At 35.5% G+C, this 15,611-nt stretch overlaps 1 protein-coding gene across 7 annotated transcripts in view; it reads right to left on the reverse strand.

The window, feature by feature from the left end:
* The window catches only part of MYO9A (myosin IXA), a 321,690-nt gene that overhangs the window by 136,100 nt on the left and 169,979 nt on the right, over positions 1-15,611 (reverse strand). For all 7 annotated transcript variants that reach the window (XM_044231266.1, XM_044231267.1, XM_044231269.1 and 4 more), the window contains one exon: positions 6,334-6,409. In XM_044231266.1, coding sequence (XP_044087201.1) covers positions 6,334-6,409 — 76 coding nt within the window. The remainder of the gene's footprint in view (positions 1-6,333; positions 6,410-15,611) is intronic.

Below are 15,611 nucleotides of genomic sequence, written 5' to 3' on the forward strand. Positions count from 1 at the left end.
ACATAAGGGAACTAAGAAGAATCAAGGGATACGTGAAGAGTCAGTTCTCTCCCTAATCCCTTAACCCCCTAAGAACAGGAGATAAATTTCCCTTTGTGAAAGTGTTCCCCTCTCCCCCTTTAGGAAGCAGAGAGCAACTTTTTAATCATCTGAGATAAGAGAGCAGGAACTGAGACGAGTTTACTTACATACACCTCACTAAAAAAACCCCTCATCTTTCATCAGTTCCCCCACATATTCCCTAGTTACTTCCCCATATTTTACCATCCCTTAAAGCCCAAACCCTCTTTCCTTTATGAAAAGGGTAATAAGCCCCCAGATGTTAGACCACTTTGGAGTTTCAATTCTTTTCTCTGAATACTCATGCACACAAAATATTAATAAAAATTATATGCTTTTTCTCTGTTAATGTCTTTTGTAAGTTTAATTCACAGGCCCCCAGCTGCTGAACATAAGAAAAGATTTTTCTCCCTAACAGTTTCATCCTACATTCTATTTATGTAACATTATCAAAATAATAAAACTAGAAAAATGACAAACACACTAGTGGTTGCTACAGGATAGCACAGGGACACAGGTAAATATAAACAGGCATCATGAATGAACTTTTGTGATGATGAAAGAGTTCTGTATCTTGATTGTGGCATTAGTTACACAAATATACATGGGGATACAATTGCAAAAATCTATTATACAAACACACCTGCAGTTTTCAAAAAATGGTGAAAACTGTAGTCTACTTAATATTAATGTGCCAATGTAAATTTCCTGGTTTTGATAATGTACTATTATCAAATATGTGAGATGTCACTTAGGGAAGCTAAGTGAAGAGAAGGTACACGGGACTCTATGAATTTTCTCCTTTGTACTACTTTTGTGAGATGTCACTTAGGGAAGCTAAGTGAAGAGAAGGTACACGGGACTCTATGAATTTTCTCCTTTGTACTACTTTTGAAACTTCCTGCTTCTGAAAAATGGAGAGAAACCCTAAAATGTTTTCCCATTAGTTCCTTTTAAACTATGCTTTTGGGGTAGCCAAGACAGTATCTTTAAAATTTTATATTAACTTTACCTAACTACTTTCTCCACACTCCCCCACCCCCAGCAACCCCCAGTTTGTTTTGTGAGATTAAGTCTCTTATGGTTTGTCTCCCTCCTGATCCCATCTTGTTTCATTTCTTCCTTCCCTACCCCCCACCCCCCCGCCCTCTCAAATTCCTCATATCAGAGAGATCATATAATAATTGTCTTTTTCTAATTAACTTATTTCGCTTAGCATAATACCCTCTAGTTCCATCCACATTGTCGCAAATGGCAAGAGCTCATTTCTTTTGATGGCTGCATAGTATTCCATTATATACACACACACACACACACACACACACACACACACACACCATCTTCTTTATCCATGCATCTGTTGATGGACATCTAGGTTCTTCCCATAGTTTGGCTATCGTGGACATTGCTATTATAAACATTCGGGTGCACATGCCCCTTCAGATCACTACATTTATATCTTTTGGGTAAATACCCAGTAGTATAATTGCTGGGTTGTAGGGAAGCTCTATTTTCAACTTTTTGAGGAACCTCCATGCTGTTTTTCAGAGTGCTTGCACCAGCTTGCATTCCCACCAACAGTGTAGAAGAGTTCCCCATTTCTCCGCATCTGCTCCAACATCTGTCATTTCCTGACTTGTTAATTTTAGCCATTCTGACTGGTGTGAGGTGGTGTCTCATTGTAGTTTTGATCTGTGCTTCCCTGATACTGAGTGATGTGGAGCACTTTTTCATGTGTCTGTTGGCCATCTGGATATCTTCTTTGCAGAAATGTCTGTTCATGTCTTCTGCCCATTTCTTGATTGGATCATTGTTCCTTGGGTGTTGAGTTTAAGCAGTTCTTTATAAATCTTGGATATCAGCCCTTTGTCTGTAGTGTCATTTGTGAATATCTTCTCTCTTTCTATCAGTTGTCTTTCGGTTTTGTTGACTGTTTCCTTTGCTGTGCAAAAGCTTTTTGTTGTTGTTGTTAATTTATTTTTTAAATTTCTTTTTATTTTCAGCATAACAGTATTCATTATTTTTGCACCACACCCAGTGCTCCATGTAATCCGTGCCCTCTATAATACCCACCACCTGGTACCCCAACCTCCCACCCCCCGCCCCTTCAAAACCCTCAGATTGTTTTTCAGAGCCCATAGTCTCTCATGGTTTGCCTTCCCTTCCAATTTCCCCCAACTCCCTTCTCCTCTCTAATTCCTCATGTCCTCCATGCTATTTGTTATGCTCCACAAAAAAAAGTGAAACTATATGATAACTGACTCTCTCTGCTTGACTTATTTCACTCAGCATAATCTCTTCCAGTCCCATCCATGTTGCTACTAAAGTTGGGTATTTGTCCTTTCTGATGGAGGCATAATACTCCATAGTGTATATGGACTACATCTTCCTTATCCATTCGTCCGTTGAAGGGCATCTTGGTTCTTTCCACAGTTTGGCAACCATGGCCATTGCTGCTATAAACATTGGGGTACAGATAGCCCTTCTTTTCACTACATCTGTATCTTTGGGGTAAATACCCAGCAGTGCAATGGCAGGGCCATAGGGAAGTTCTATTTTTAATTTCTTGAGGAATCTCCACACTGTTCTCCAAAGAGGCTGCACCAACTTGCATTCCCACCAACAGTGTAAGAGGGTTCCCCTTTCTCCACATCCTCTCCAACACATGTTGTTTCCTGTCTTGCTAATTTCGGCCATTCTAACTGGTGTAAGGTGATATCTCAATGTGGTTTTAATTTGAATCTGCCTGAGGGCCAGTGATGATGAACATTTTTTCATGTGTCTGATAGCCATTTGTATGTCTTCATTGGAGAAGTGTCTGTTCATATCTTCTGCCCATTTTTTGATATGATTGTCTGTTTTGTGTGTGTTGAGTTTGAGAAGTTCTTTATAGATCCTGTATATCAACCTTTTGTCTGTACTGTCATTTGCAAATATCTTCCATTCCGTGGGTTGCCTCTTTGTTTTCTTGACTGTTTCCTTTGCTGTGCAGAAGCTTTTGATTTTGATGAAGTCCCAAAAGTTTATTTTGGCTTTTGTTTCCTTTGCCTTTGGAGACATATCTTGAAAGAAGTTGCTGTGGCTGCTATTGAAGAGATTACTGCCTATGTTCTCCTCTAGGATTCTGATGGATTCCTGTCTCACGTTGAGGTCTTTTATCCATTTTGAGTTTATCTTTGTGTACGGTGTAAGAGAATGGTTTGATCTTGATGAAGTCCCAATAGTTCATTTTTGTCCTTGCTTCCCTTGCCTTTGGCGATGTTTCTAGCTACAGCTGAGGTCAAAGAGGTTGTGTCACAGCCCCTTTGTAAAATAGTTTGGCAATTTCTCAAAATGTTAAACAAAAAACAGAGATTTAGCCCAGAAATTTCATTCCTAAGTATAACTCAAAAGAATGGAAAACATATATCCATACAAACACTTGTACATGAATGTTCAGGGCAGCATTATTCTTAATAGCCAAAAGGAGGAACCTGAGTGTTTAAATAACCACACAATAGAATGTTCTTCTCCTATTAATATGGAATGAAATACTTGTACATGCTACAATGTGGATTATACTTGAAAATATCATGCTTAATGAAAAAAGTATCAAACAAAAGGCCACATATTTTAAGATACTATTTATGCTAAATTTCCAGAACAGGCATATCTGTAGAGACCAAAAGTATATTAGTATTTCCCTAAAACTGGCAAGAATATGAGGAATGGAGAGAAACTACTGAGTAGGAAGTTTCTTTCTGCAGTGATTAAAATGTTCTAACTTAGATTTGGGAATGATTATCCAACTCTTGAATACACCAAACACCACTCAACTATATATTTTAACTGACTGAAACTTTGTGGTATGTAAATTACATCTCAATAAAGCAATTTAAAACAAGGACTCAGAAATCAGCAAGTTAGAACTAAAATGCAATGTAGCAATTCTTCAAAATTCTGAAGAAAAATTATTTCTGACCAAGAGTTCTATACACAGGCAAATTACCAATCAAGTGTGAGATAAGAATAAAAGCATGTTTAGTCATGAAGGAACCAAAATATTTTCCTCTCAGCTATCTGTTTAAAATCAGAAGAAATTCAGCCAAATGACAAATACAGCTTGGGGTTGAAATGATGATAAATATTAGAAAATTTTAGAGGAAAATCTGGCTAAAGGATTTGGGGCTAGGGATGAATTTTTAAAACAAGCTGTAATATGGACAAATCAGAGACAAAAAATATATTTAACTACATTAAATTTAAGAATTTTTGTTCTTCACAATGCACCATTAAATAAAGTGAAAGATAAGCTACAAACTAGGAGAATACATTTGAAACATACAACTGAAATGGGACTAGTACACAAAACTTATAAAGAATACTTTTTAAAGAAAAGATGTGGGCAAACAAACAGCATTTCAAAATACAGAAATGGCCATAAAATATCTAAAAATTTTTCAACATCATTAATAAGCATGGAAAAGCAAATTATAAGATACCATTTCATAACCATCAGATTATCAAAAGTTAAGAAGTCTGACAATCAGTTGTGCTGGCAAGGAATAAAGCAAAGGGAACTTTCAGCTGTCACTATTAGTGTACATTAGTACAACTACCTTGGAAAACAACTAGGGATTATCTTACGAAACTAACATGCACATATCTACTGAACTAACAGTCCTACTACTAAGTACATATCCCAGAGATGTAATAATAGGTGAACCAGAAGATTGATAGGAGCATGTTTAAAGAAGCACTTCTTTAATTACTTAAAGAAGTAATTGAGAAAGAACCACCCACATATCCACTGAGGAACAAATCTATTATGGTACATTAATGCTATGTAATTATTTTACTGTGATTAACAAACACATAATGGGGCTCCTGGGTGGTTCAGTTGGTTAAGTGTCTGACTTGGGCTTAGGTCATGATCTCAGGGTCCTGGGATCAAGCCCTGGGTCTGCTCCATGCTTCATGGGGAGTCTGCTTGTCACTCTTGCCCTTCCCCTTTCCCCAGCTAGTATTCCCTCTGTCTCTCCCCCAAAAATAAATAAAATCTTTAAAAAAAAATACATAACCTAAAACTTACCATTTTTCTTTTTATTGAGAAATAATTGACACATAACATTTTATTAGTTTCAGGTATACAAAAGAATGTCTATTTATATATACTGCAAAATGATCACCAGAATAAGTGTAGTTACTATCTATCACCAAACACAGTTACAAATTTTTGTTCTGTGATGTTTTGTTCTGCTCTGTGATGTTCTTTTAAGATCTACTCCCTTAGCAACTTTCAAATATATAATATCGTATTAGTAACAATGGTAACTATACTACACATTACTTCCCCAGGACTCATTTATCTTAGAACTGGGAATTTGTATCTTTTAACCACCTTCACCCATTTTGCCCATACCCTACCCTAGTCTTGGGCACCACCAATCCGTTCTCTGTCCACTTTATTATTTTTAATATACACCAAGTATACTGGCGTTGAGTACATTCACTGCTCTGCAACCATTACCACTATCCATCTCCAGTGTTAGCCAAACTGAAACTTTGTATTCATTAAACAGTAACTCCCCATTCCCGCATTGCACATAATATTATACAGCAACTAAAAAGAATAAACAACATGCCACAAGATGGATGAATCTTAGATGAATATTGTTGAAGGGGAAAAAAAAGTCATAGAAGACAGCAGACTATATATTGATATTTCTATAAAACTCAAGAACTGGAAAAGCCAATTTACTGCTTAGAAAAAACATACATTTACTGTAAAACTTTTTTTAAGTGCACAGTAATGATAAACATAAAATTCTGGGTAGCAGTTACCTAAGGGTAGAGGGGAGGGAGAAATCAGAAAGTAATATAAAGGTGGTTGCAATAATACTAAAATCTTCTGGTGCTGAACTTCGATAGTAGGTTCATTTTGTTGGTATGCTTCCTAATGTTCATGTGTCTTTTGCATATTCTCTTATATCAGATGCTACATTAATGCATAAAGATTGAATAGGAGCTTCCTGCTAATCATGTTTATCAAACTTATTATGTGCTATTTCAAATCCTCTCAGTCTTACCTGTTACTATAGCTAATGCTGCTGCAAACAGTTGACTAGTTACACACATTTAGTCCAGTTTCAGTGATACTACTTATAAAAACATCAAGAAACAGAAACAAACTAGGCTTGCTTTTCTTCATATTTTTTAGCCCACAAAAGTATTAATGAAAATTCCAATTATTTCTTCTATAATTCCTTGGAAACATAAACCAAACATACTTACTGTTGGTTTTTTTCATTTAGAGTATTCATGCCCTGGAGATCAGAAAGAGGTGTTCTGGGATTTTTCCGGGTTATACCTAACAAATAAAAAGCAGACATTTTCAAATCAATGTTAAAAGAAACTAAACATGAAACAATTTTTCTAAGGACAAATAAAATTAGTGTACTTCAATGGTAAATATTTGCTAAACATGTCAGAAATGTCTAAATAACAATATAAACCAAGTCCCATGCCTGTTACTTACAAATCTGACTTAGCCAACAATGAACAAAATTAGGGAATTAAATAATAAATCTTCTTATTTCTTCTCTCATTTAAACATTATCAGAAAATGAAAGGTAACTGGGCTGAAGATCTAGAAATGTATAAGCTCATTATTTTCATATTCAAAAAATTCCTAATGAATCCTTTGCATCATTTTTCAGCAGTAAGTATACTGCTAACAAGAACTATAGATTTCAGAGGCCAATTAATCTTACATATAGACACTGAGAATCAAAAACAACAAATTATTTCCTTATTAAGGATTACCAATATTTTTAAGTTATAATTTACTTTAAATCATATGATAAACATAAGGCCATGAATTTTCATAACATCACATACACACAGACATTTAATATAGGTAAGACACACTGGACAGGGAGTCAAAAAATCTATTCAAGATAACAATCCTGTACATAGAAAATCCTAAGAAACCCACAAAAAACTATTAGGACTAATAAAAGAATTCAGCACAATTGTAAGACAGATCAATATTTAAAACTCAATTATATTTCTATACAATAATAAGAAACAATCATAAAATTAGAAACAATTCCATTACTAATAACATCAAAATAATACAAAAAGAATAAACTTTAGAAAGTATAAAGTGTCTACACTGAAAACTACAAAATATCATTGAAAGAAACCTAAATAAATGGAATGCCATCCATACTCATGGATTGGAAAACTTAATTACTGTTATGTTGGTGATGCTCCCTAATGAATTCTGACAAAGGTATCAAGACAGTCCAACGGGAAAAGAATAATCTTTTCAAAAATGGGTGCTGGGAAAACTAAATATCCTCATTTAAAAGAATGAAGTTGGACCAAAAATCAAAATAAGTAATTTTTAAAAATAATTTTATTTTTTAATAAATTTATTTATCTATAAATAAATAAAAAATATTTATAAATAAATAAAAATACAAATAAAAATTTATTTATAAATTTTATTTTATTTAAATAAGCTGAAAGTATAAAACCCTTCAAAGAAAATATAGGTGTAAATCTTACTGACATTGAATTAGGCAGTAAAATTACTTAGGTATGTCACCAAAAGCATAAGCAACCAAACAAAAAAATGGATAAACTAGACATCATCAAAATTTAAAACTACTGTGCTTCAAAGGATGACAGATCAAGAAAGCAAAAAGATAAATAAATAAATAAATATATCACAAAACGATAGAAAATGTTTGTAAATCAAATATCTGATAAGGAACTTGAAGCCAGAAAATAAAAAGAACTCTTACAAGTGAATAATAAAAAGACAACCTGATTTTAAAATGAACATAAGATACGAACAGGTATTTTTCCAAAGAAGACTCGGCAAAGGGCAAATAAGTTCATGAAATGATGCTCAACATCACTAGTCATCAGAGAAATGAAAATCAAAGCTACAATGAGATACCAGGATGACTGTAATCAAAAAGACAGATAACAACTGTCGCCAAGGACATGAAAAAATTGGAACCTTTTGTACACTGCTGAAATGTGAAATGATACAGTCACTTTGGAAAGCACTCGAGCAAGTTCGTCAAAGAAGTAAACATAACATTACCATATGACCCAGCAATTCTACTCCCAGGATAATGTCCAGTAAACTGTTCTAAACTGTTACTAAAATGTATCTTGTGATCAACAAATTCAGTTAGAACTGTGAATAACTTTCTTTTTTTTTTTTTTAAGATTTTATTTGTTTTGACAGAGATCACAAGTAGGCAGAGAGGCAGGCAGAAAGAGAGGGGAAAGCAGGCTCTCCACTGAGCAGAGAGCCTGATGCAGGGCTCGATCCCAGGACCTTGAGATCATAACCTGAGCCGCGGGTGGAGAGAGGCTTATTAACCCACTGAGCCACCCAGGTGCCCCAACTTTATTTTCTTATATACTAAATTCATTGTTGTTGTTTTATTTAATCAGATCCTTAGTTATGGGCACCAATTATCCCTATGACAAATTATCATTATCTATCCTCCGTTATCTATTCTTTTCTTCCATGTACTGAAACGTAATCATCCCAGGTCTTTCTTCAGTATTACTTAGTTCAATTTTCAGCTATTTTCCACTATTTTTTGAGCTCATACAGATTAGCTTTATGCCTCTTATGCCTCTGAATGCTTCAGTAGTTCACTATCTCTTTTCAATATCCTTCTGGTACTTTATAGTCTTAAATTTGTGCTACTGCTCTATTCAATGCACATTCTTAAATTCTTCTATACTGTAAAGTACTCACAGGAAATTTTCTTCTCTTTCTTGGAGTATCTTCCCTGCAAACATAATAGGGTGCTTCTTTGAGGGTAATTCTTTTATGAATATTATTTGACTTTCTTATTTCCCTCTGTGTGATGATTTTCAACATCAATTATTAAATACTTTAAACATTAAGAGGGCATTAGGAATAATATACTGAACATTTATTACTGATTATTCAGAAAATGAAGGCCTGTGCACCTCTCTCCTGATCCCATTCCAACAGCTTCAGATCCTATCATCCCCCACTTTAGGATTCGCATAAAAAAATGACTGTTTTTAAAATAGTTATCATAATGTTCAGTGACTTAAAGTAGAAGATGGTCTTGTGCCATCTTCTACTATACAGACAGCAAAACTCAAGGGAAAACTGGGAACTGTAAAAAGGAACCAAATGAATATTCCGGTACTAAAAACAAAAAATTCATTCTATGGGTTTAAAAGAAGACTTTAAACAGCACAATGAACTTGAAATCAATAAATAAAAATTATCTAATGTGAAGAATGAAGAACAAAAATATAAGAAAAATGAACACTGGATGAGGAATCTCTGAGACAATATCAAATATTCTAAAAACATGTAACTGATATCCAGAAAGAAAAGAAACTGCAGCAGAAAAAATTTTTTAAACAATGTTAGCCAAAAATTTCCTAGATCTGATGAAAAACAATTGAAGCACAGGTCCAAGAGGCACAGCAAATCCCCAAGAGGCTAAATATAAATCATATCTAGGAAATAATTACTAAAAACCAAAAAACAAAGAGAAAATGCCCAGCAGCCAGAGGAATGAAAACATATGTACACAAAACGACTTGAACAAGAACGTGTATAGCAGGGCTCCTTCCAAGAGCTCAAAACAGTATATAACCCCTATATCCATCAAGAAACAAATGATAAACACAAAATTGTATATATAATTATTTATATATAATAACCCAGCAACAAATTGTATATGAAACACAAATGAATGTGTTTATCATTATATTGCATAAGAGAATCAGAACACAAAAGAATACATACTGTATGATTCCATTTCTGTAAAATTTTTAGAAAAGGCAAAACTAATTTATAATAACAGAAATCTTAAGAGTTGCCTAAAGGAGGTGGGAAAATGTACCAGAGGAGCAGAAATAAATTTTTTTTTTTTTAAAGATTTTATTTATTTGACAGAGAGAGAGAGATCACAAGCAGGCGGAGAGTCAGGCAGAGAGAGAGAGAGAGAAGCAGGCTCCCGCCAAGCAAAGAGCCCGATGCGGGGCTCGATCCCAGGACACTGAGATCATGACCTGAGCTGAAGGCAGCGGCTTAATCCACTGAGCCACCCAGGCGCCCCAGAAATAAATTTTCTGATATAACTTTATTCAACATTTTATTTTGAATCTGTGTTCATGGGATTTAGGTTTTTCTCTTATAATCATCCTACAATTGAGCTTTCTTTTTCTTAATTGGATAACCTGTTTTTTACCTGTTTAGGTTGGTTCATTTTAATTTATTGATATTACAGTTGCTTGTTTTTTTCTGACTTTTTCTTTTATGCCTTGAATCTCCCTAATTATTACATGCTTTTATCCAGAGTTCTACTGAATTATTTTCTTTATATTCTGGTTTCGCTTGTTTGGAAGTTATACTCTCTCCTTTGATTATCCTTGAATTTTTAGCATATCCAAGAATCCTAAACCGAATTCTCTCTTCCATTTCACTAAAGTGTACAAGAACCTTTCAGTGATTTGATTCTAGTTATCCCCTTCCCATCTCAGATGTCATTACCCAATACCTATTTTCACCTTGTTTTCTTCCCATTAATCAAGCAAATTAAACTCGACTACTAAGTTTTGCAAAATAACTGTTTATTTAGATTTACACACAAATTTATCATTTCTTTATCGGATCTCAAAACTTTCCAGTGAGTTCAGGTTTTGTCGTTCTCACCTAAATCTTTTAATAATGTTCTATCAGTATAAATCTGTTCAGATTATTACCTAACTTTATTGCTATTATTCACCTTTGCCTCATATACCTTCGTAGATCCTTTTATTTTCATCATTTTAAGAATCTTGTAGATATGGGATGCCTGGGTGGCTCAGTCAGTTAAGCATCTACCTTCAGCTCAAGTCCTGATCCCAGAGTCCTGGGATCTCCCTCTCTTCCCCGCTCATGTTCTCTCTCACTATCTCTCTCAATAAATAAGTCTTAAAAAAAAAAAAAGAATCTTATAGATATTATTTAATTGAACTTCTTAAAAATTTCATTTTGAGAATTTAATTGATGAGGTTAATCTATTTTTATTAATTTTAAATAGCAGTACTTGTTTCATTGAAAGTAATATTTTAACAACTGATCTATAAAACTATTTGGGTGAACACATGTTTTCATTTCTCTCAGGTAAATATCTGGGATTAGTATTAATGGAATACGAGGAAAGGATATGATCACCTTTATAAAAAAAGCTAACAAACTGTTTCCCAAAATAACTGTACTATTTTACACTGCAGTAGAGTATTAAAAAAATTCCAGTTGTTTCACAGCCTCATCATCAGTTAATATTATCAATACTTTTTTTTTTTTTTCTTGTAAGAAGTTTAATTAAGTTTTCAAAATTAAGAGTTATTTTACACTGTTTTTTTTTCCCCCAATTTATTTATTTTCAGAAAAACAGTATTCATTATTTTTTCACCACACCCAGTGCTCCATGCAAGCTGTGCCCTCTATAATACCCACCACCTGGTACCCCAACCTCCCACCCCCCCCGCCACTTCAGACCCCTCAGACTGTTTTTCAGAGTCCATAGTCTCTCATGGTTCACCTCCCCTTCCAATTTACCCAAATTCCCTACTACTCTCTAACGCCCCTTGTCCTCCATGCTATTGGTTATGCTCCACAAATGAGTGAAACCATATGATAATTGACTCTCTCTGCTTGACTGATTTCACTCAGAATAATCTCTTCCAGTCCCGTCCATGTTGCTACAAAAGTTGGATATTCGTCCTTTCTGATGGAGGCATAATACTCCATAGTGTATATGGACCACATCTTCCTTATCCATTCATCCGTTGAAGGGCATCTTGGTTCTTTCCATAGTTTGGCGACTGTGGCCATTGCTGCTATAAACATTGGGGTACAGATGGCCCTTCTTTTCACGACATCTGTATCTTTGGGGTAAATACCCAGGAGTGCAATTGCAGGGTCATAGGGAAGCTCTATTTTTAATTTCTTGAGGAATCTCCACACTGTTCTCCAAAGAGGCTGCACCAACTTGCATTCCCACCAACAGTGTAAGAGGGTTCCCCTTTCTCCACATCCTCTCCAACACATGTTGTTTCCTGTTTTGTTAATTTTGGCCATTCTAACTGGTGTAAGGTGATATCTCAATGTGGTTTTAATTTGAATCTCCCTGAGGGCTAATGATGATGAGCATTTTTTCATGTGTCTGATAGCCATTTGTATTTCTTGATTGGAGAAGTGTCTGTTCATATCTTCTGCCCATTTTTTGATGTGTTTGTCTGTTTCGTGTGGGTTGAGTTTGAGGAGTTCATTATAGATCCTGGATATCAACCTTTTGTCTGTACTGTCATTTGCAAATATCTTCTCCCATTCCGTGGGTTGCCTCTTTGTTTTTTTGACTGTTTCCTTTGCTGTGCAGAAGCTTTTGATTTTGATGAAGTCCCAGAAGTCTATTTTCGCTTTTGTTTCCTTTGCCTTTGGAGACGTATCTTGAAAGAAGTTGCTGTGGCTGATATCGATACTTTTAAGTACTGTCAACTTCTTAAAATTTAGCAATGATACAGGCTTTTAATGTGACCTTATTGTGATTATAATTTGCATTTCCCTAGTGACTAATGAAACTGATCATCTTTCATGAACCTATGGATCATTAATATATATAGTTTCTTAAAGCTTATGTTTAGGGGCACATGGGTGGCTTAGTCATTAAGTGTCTGCCTTCGGCTCAGGACATAATCCCAGGTCCTGGGATCAAGCCCCACATGGAGCTCCCTGCACGGGAGGAAGCCTGCTTCTCCCTCTCCCACTCCCCTTGCTTGTGTTCCCTCTCTCGCTGTGTGTCTCCCTCTGCCAAATAAATAAATAAAATCATTTTTTTCTTTAAAGATTTTATTTATTTATTCAACAGACGGAGATCACAAGTACGCAGAGAGGCAGGCAGAGAGAGGGAGAAGCAGGCTCCCTGCTGAACAGAGAGCCCGGTGCAGGGCTCTATCCCAGGACCCTGAGATCATGACTGGAGCCGAAGGCAGAGGCTTAACCCTCTGAGCCACCCAGGTGCCCCATAAATAAATAAAATCTTAAAAAAAAAAAAAAATGAACCACATGTTTTAATCTTTAGGCTATTTTTTTTTTTTTAAGATCTTATTTGAGAGAGAGAGGGAGAGAGAGAGCATGAGAGGGGAGAAGCAGACTCCCCATGGAGCTGAGAGCCTGATGTGGGACTCCATCCTGGGGATCTGGGATCACGACCTCAGCCAAAGGCAGTGGCTTAACCAACTTAGCCACCCAGGCACCCACTTTAAGCTATTTTTAACTGAACTGCTTATCTTATTAACTACAGGAGTTCTTAAAATATTGTTTTCAAGTTCATTATCAGTTATCAGCATCACACAAGTTTTGTTTCCTAGGGTGTGGTATGCTTTTAGTTTTCTTAGCAAGATGTTTTTTTAAAGTAGAAATTTTCAATTTTGGTGAACTCCACTTATTCTTTTGTTTTTAAACAGTTCATGCTCTTACGTCCCATCTAAGAAATCTTTGCCTGTCCCAAGATTACAAAGATTTTTCTCTCAGGTTTTCTTCTACAAATTAAATAGTTTTACCTTTTTTTTTTTTTTAAGTTTTACTTTTTAGGAAGAGCTATTTGATCCACTTCGAGTTCAATCTTACAGATAAAATAAGGTCAAAGTTCTCTTCTCCTATAAGGCAACCTAGGTGTTCCAATGCCATTTGTTTAAAAGACTATACTCAACCCCAATAGATTATATCTCAGCACCTTTGTGGAAAATCAATTGACCAATAAGTACAGATCTTTTCCTGGATTTTTATTTGATTCTACTGATCTCTTGATCTTTAAACTAAGAACAATGTCATGATTACTTTAGTCTTGAAATTGTGTAAGTTCTCTAACTTTGTTGTTCTTTTTCGAAATTGTTTGGGTTATCCTAGTCTATATTTCTATGTAAATCTTAGTTATTGGCTTGTGAATTTCTACCAAAAAATCTCTTCATTTATTTAGGTATTCTTCAATTCCTCTTAGTTGTATACAGGTCTAACACATATTTCATTAAAGTTATCCCTACGTGAGGCATGTAGGTGGCTAGGTCAGTTAAGTATATGTCTTCTGATTTCAGCTCAGGTCATGATCTCAGAGTTGTGAGATGGAGCTTCCCATCAGACTCTGTGCTGGGCATGGTGCCTGCTTAAGATTCTCTCTCTCTCCCTCTGCCCCCTGCCAAAATTAATAAATAAAATACAATAAAATAAAAATTATCCCTAAGTATTTCCTGTTATGGTATATTATTACTTATCACATATTAAAGCACTTCAAAACCTAGCACTTAAATATGACAGTTCTCATAATCACAGAGTTTCTACAGAAACAGGTTTCAACTGCTTAGCTGGGTGGTTGAGATAGGGTCTATCATAAGGTTATAGTCAACCTGTTGGCCACATCTGTGGTCATCTCAAGACTAGAATGGAACTGAAGGATTTGCTTTTGAGGTCACTCACATAGTTAGTGGCAAGAATCAGTTCCTACCTGCTGACTACAGGCTTCAGAGGAATTCTCAGCAGGGCACTCAAATGGCAGCTTACTTTTCCCAGAAACAGTGATCCGAGAGAGAGCTAGCAAGTGAGAAATTATCTAAGATGGAAACTGCAGACTTTCATAACTTAATTTTGGAATTGACAAACTATCACTTTTGCCATGTCCTATACATCACATAGACCAAGACTGGTAAAATGCAGAAGACTACACAAGGTTGAGAATACCAGAATATGAGGATAACTGGAGAGTATCTAGGAAGCTGACTGCCAAAGATGTATAAATGAAATTCACAAATTTCATTTTCCACATGTTCACGGCTAAAATAACTTAATATTGTAAATTTACCTGGTATCCTGGGAGATTACTTTCTAGATCAATAAATAGCATATTTTAAACTCTTAGCACTTTCTATACAGTTGATCACAGTGCCTACATCTTCCTTTTCAATCTATGCACCTTGTATTTCTTTTTGCTGCCTTATAGCACTGTGTCTGACTTTTATTTTTATTTTTTTTAAGATTTTTTTTTTTTAATTTGACAGACAGAGATGACAAGTAGGCAGCAGAGAGGGGGAGGCAGACTCCCTGCTGAGCAGAGAGCCTGATGCGGGGCTTGATCCCAGAACCCTGGGATCACGACCTGAGCCAAACACAGAGGCTTTAACCCCCTGAGCCACCCAGGCGCCCCTGTGTCTGACTTTTAGTACAGTGTTAAATCTGAGCGGCAAAAGCAGGTACCTTTGCCTTTTCCTAATGTCAGGGAATAGTATTCAATCTTTGATCATAAAGTATGAAGTCTGCTGTAGGATTTTTATGCATATTCTCTATAAATGAGGAGGCTGCCTATTCCTAGGATCCAGTAAGTTTTTAAATAGGAATGACTGAAGAATTATGACAAAATCTTTTTATCCAACTACTGAGATATCATAAGCTTTTTCTTTTTTTCTAGGTGGATAATAAAATGAATTACGGGGATGCCTGGGTGGCTCAG

The sequence above is a fragment of the Neovison vison genome, chromosome 13 (assembly GCF_020171115.1).
Source record: "Neovison vison isolate M4711 chromosome 13, ASM_NN_V1, whole genome shotgun sequence".
Classification (NCBI taxonomy): Eukaryota; Metazoa; Chordata; class Mammalia; order Carnivora; family Mustelidae; genus Neogale; species Neogale vison.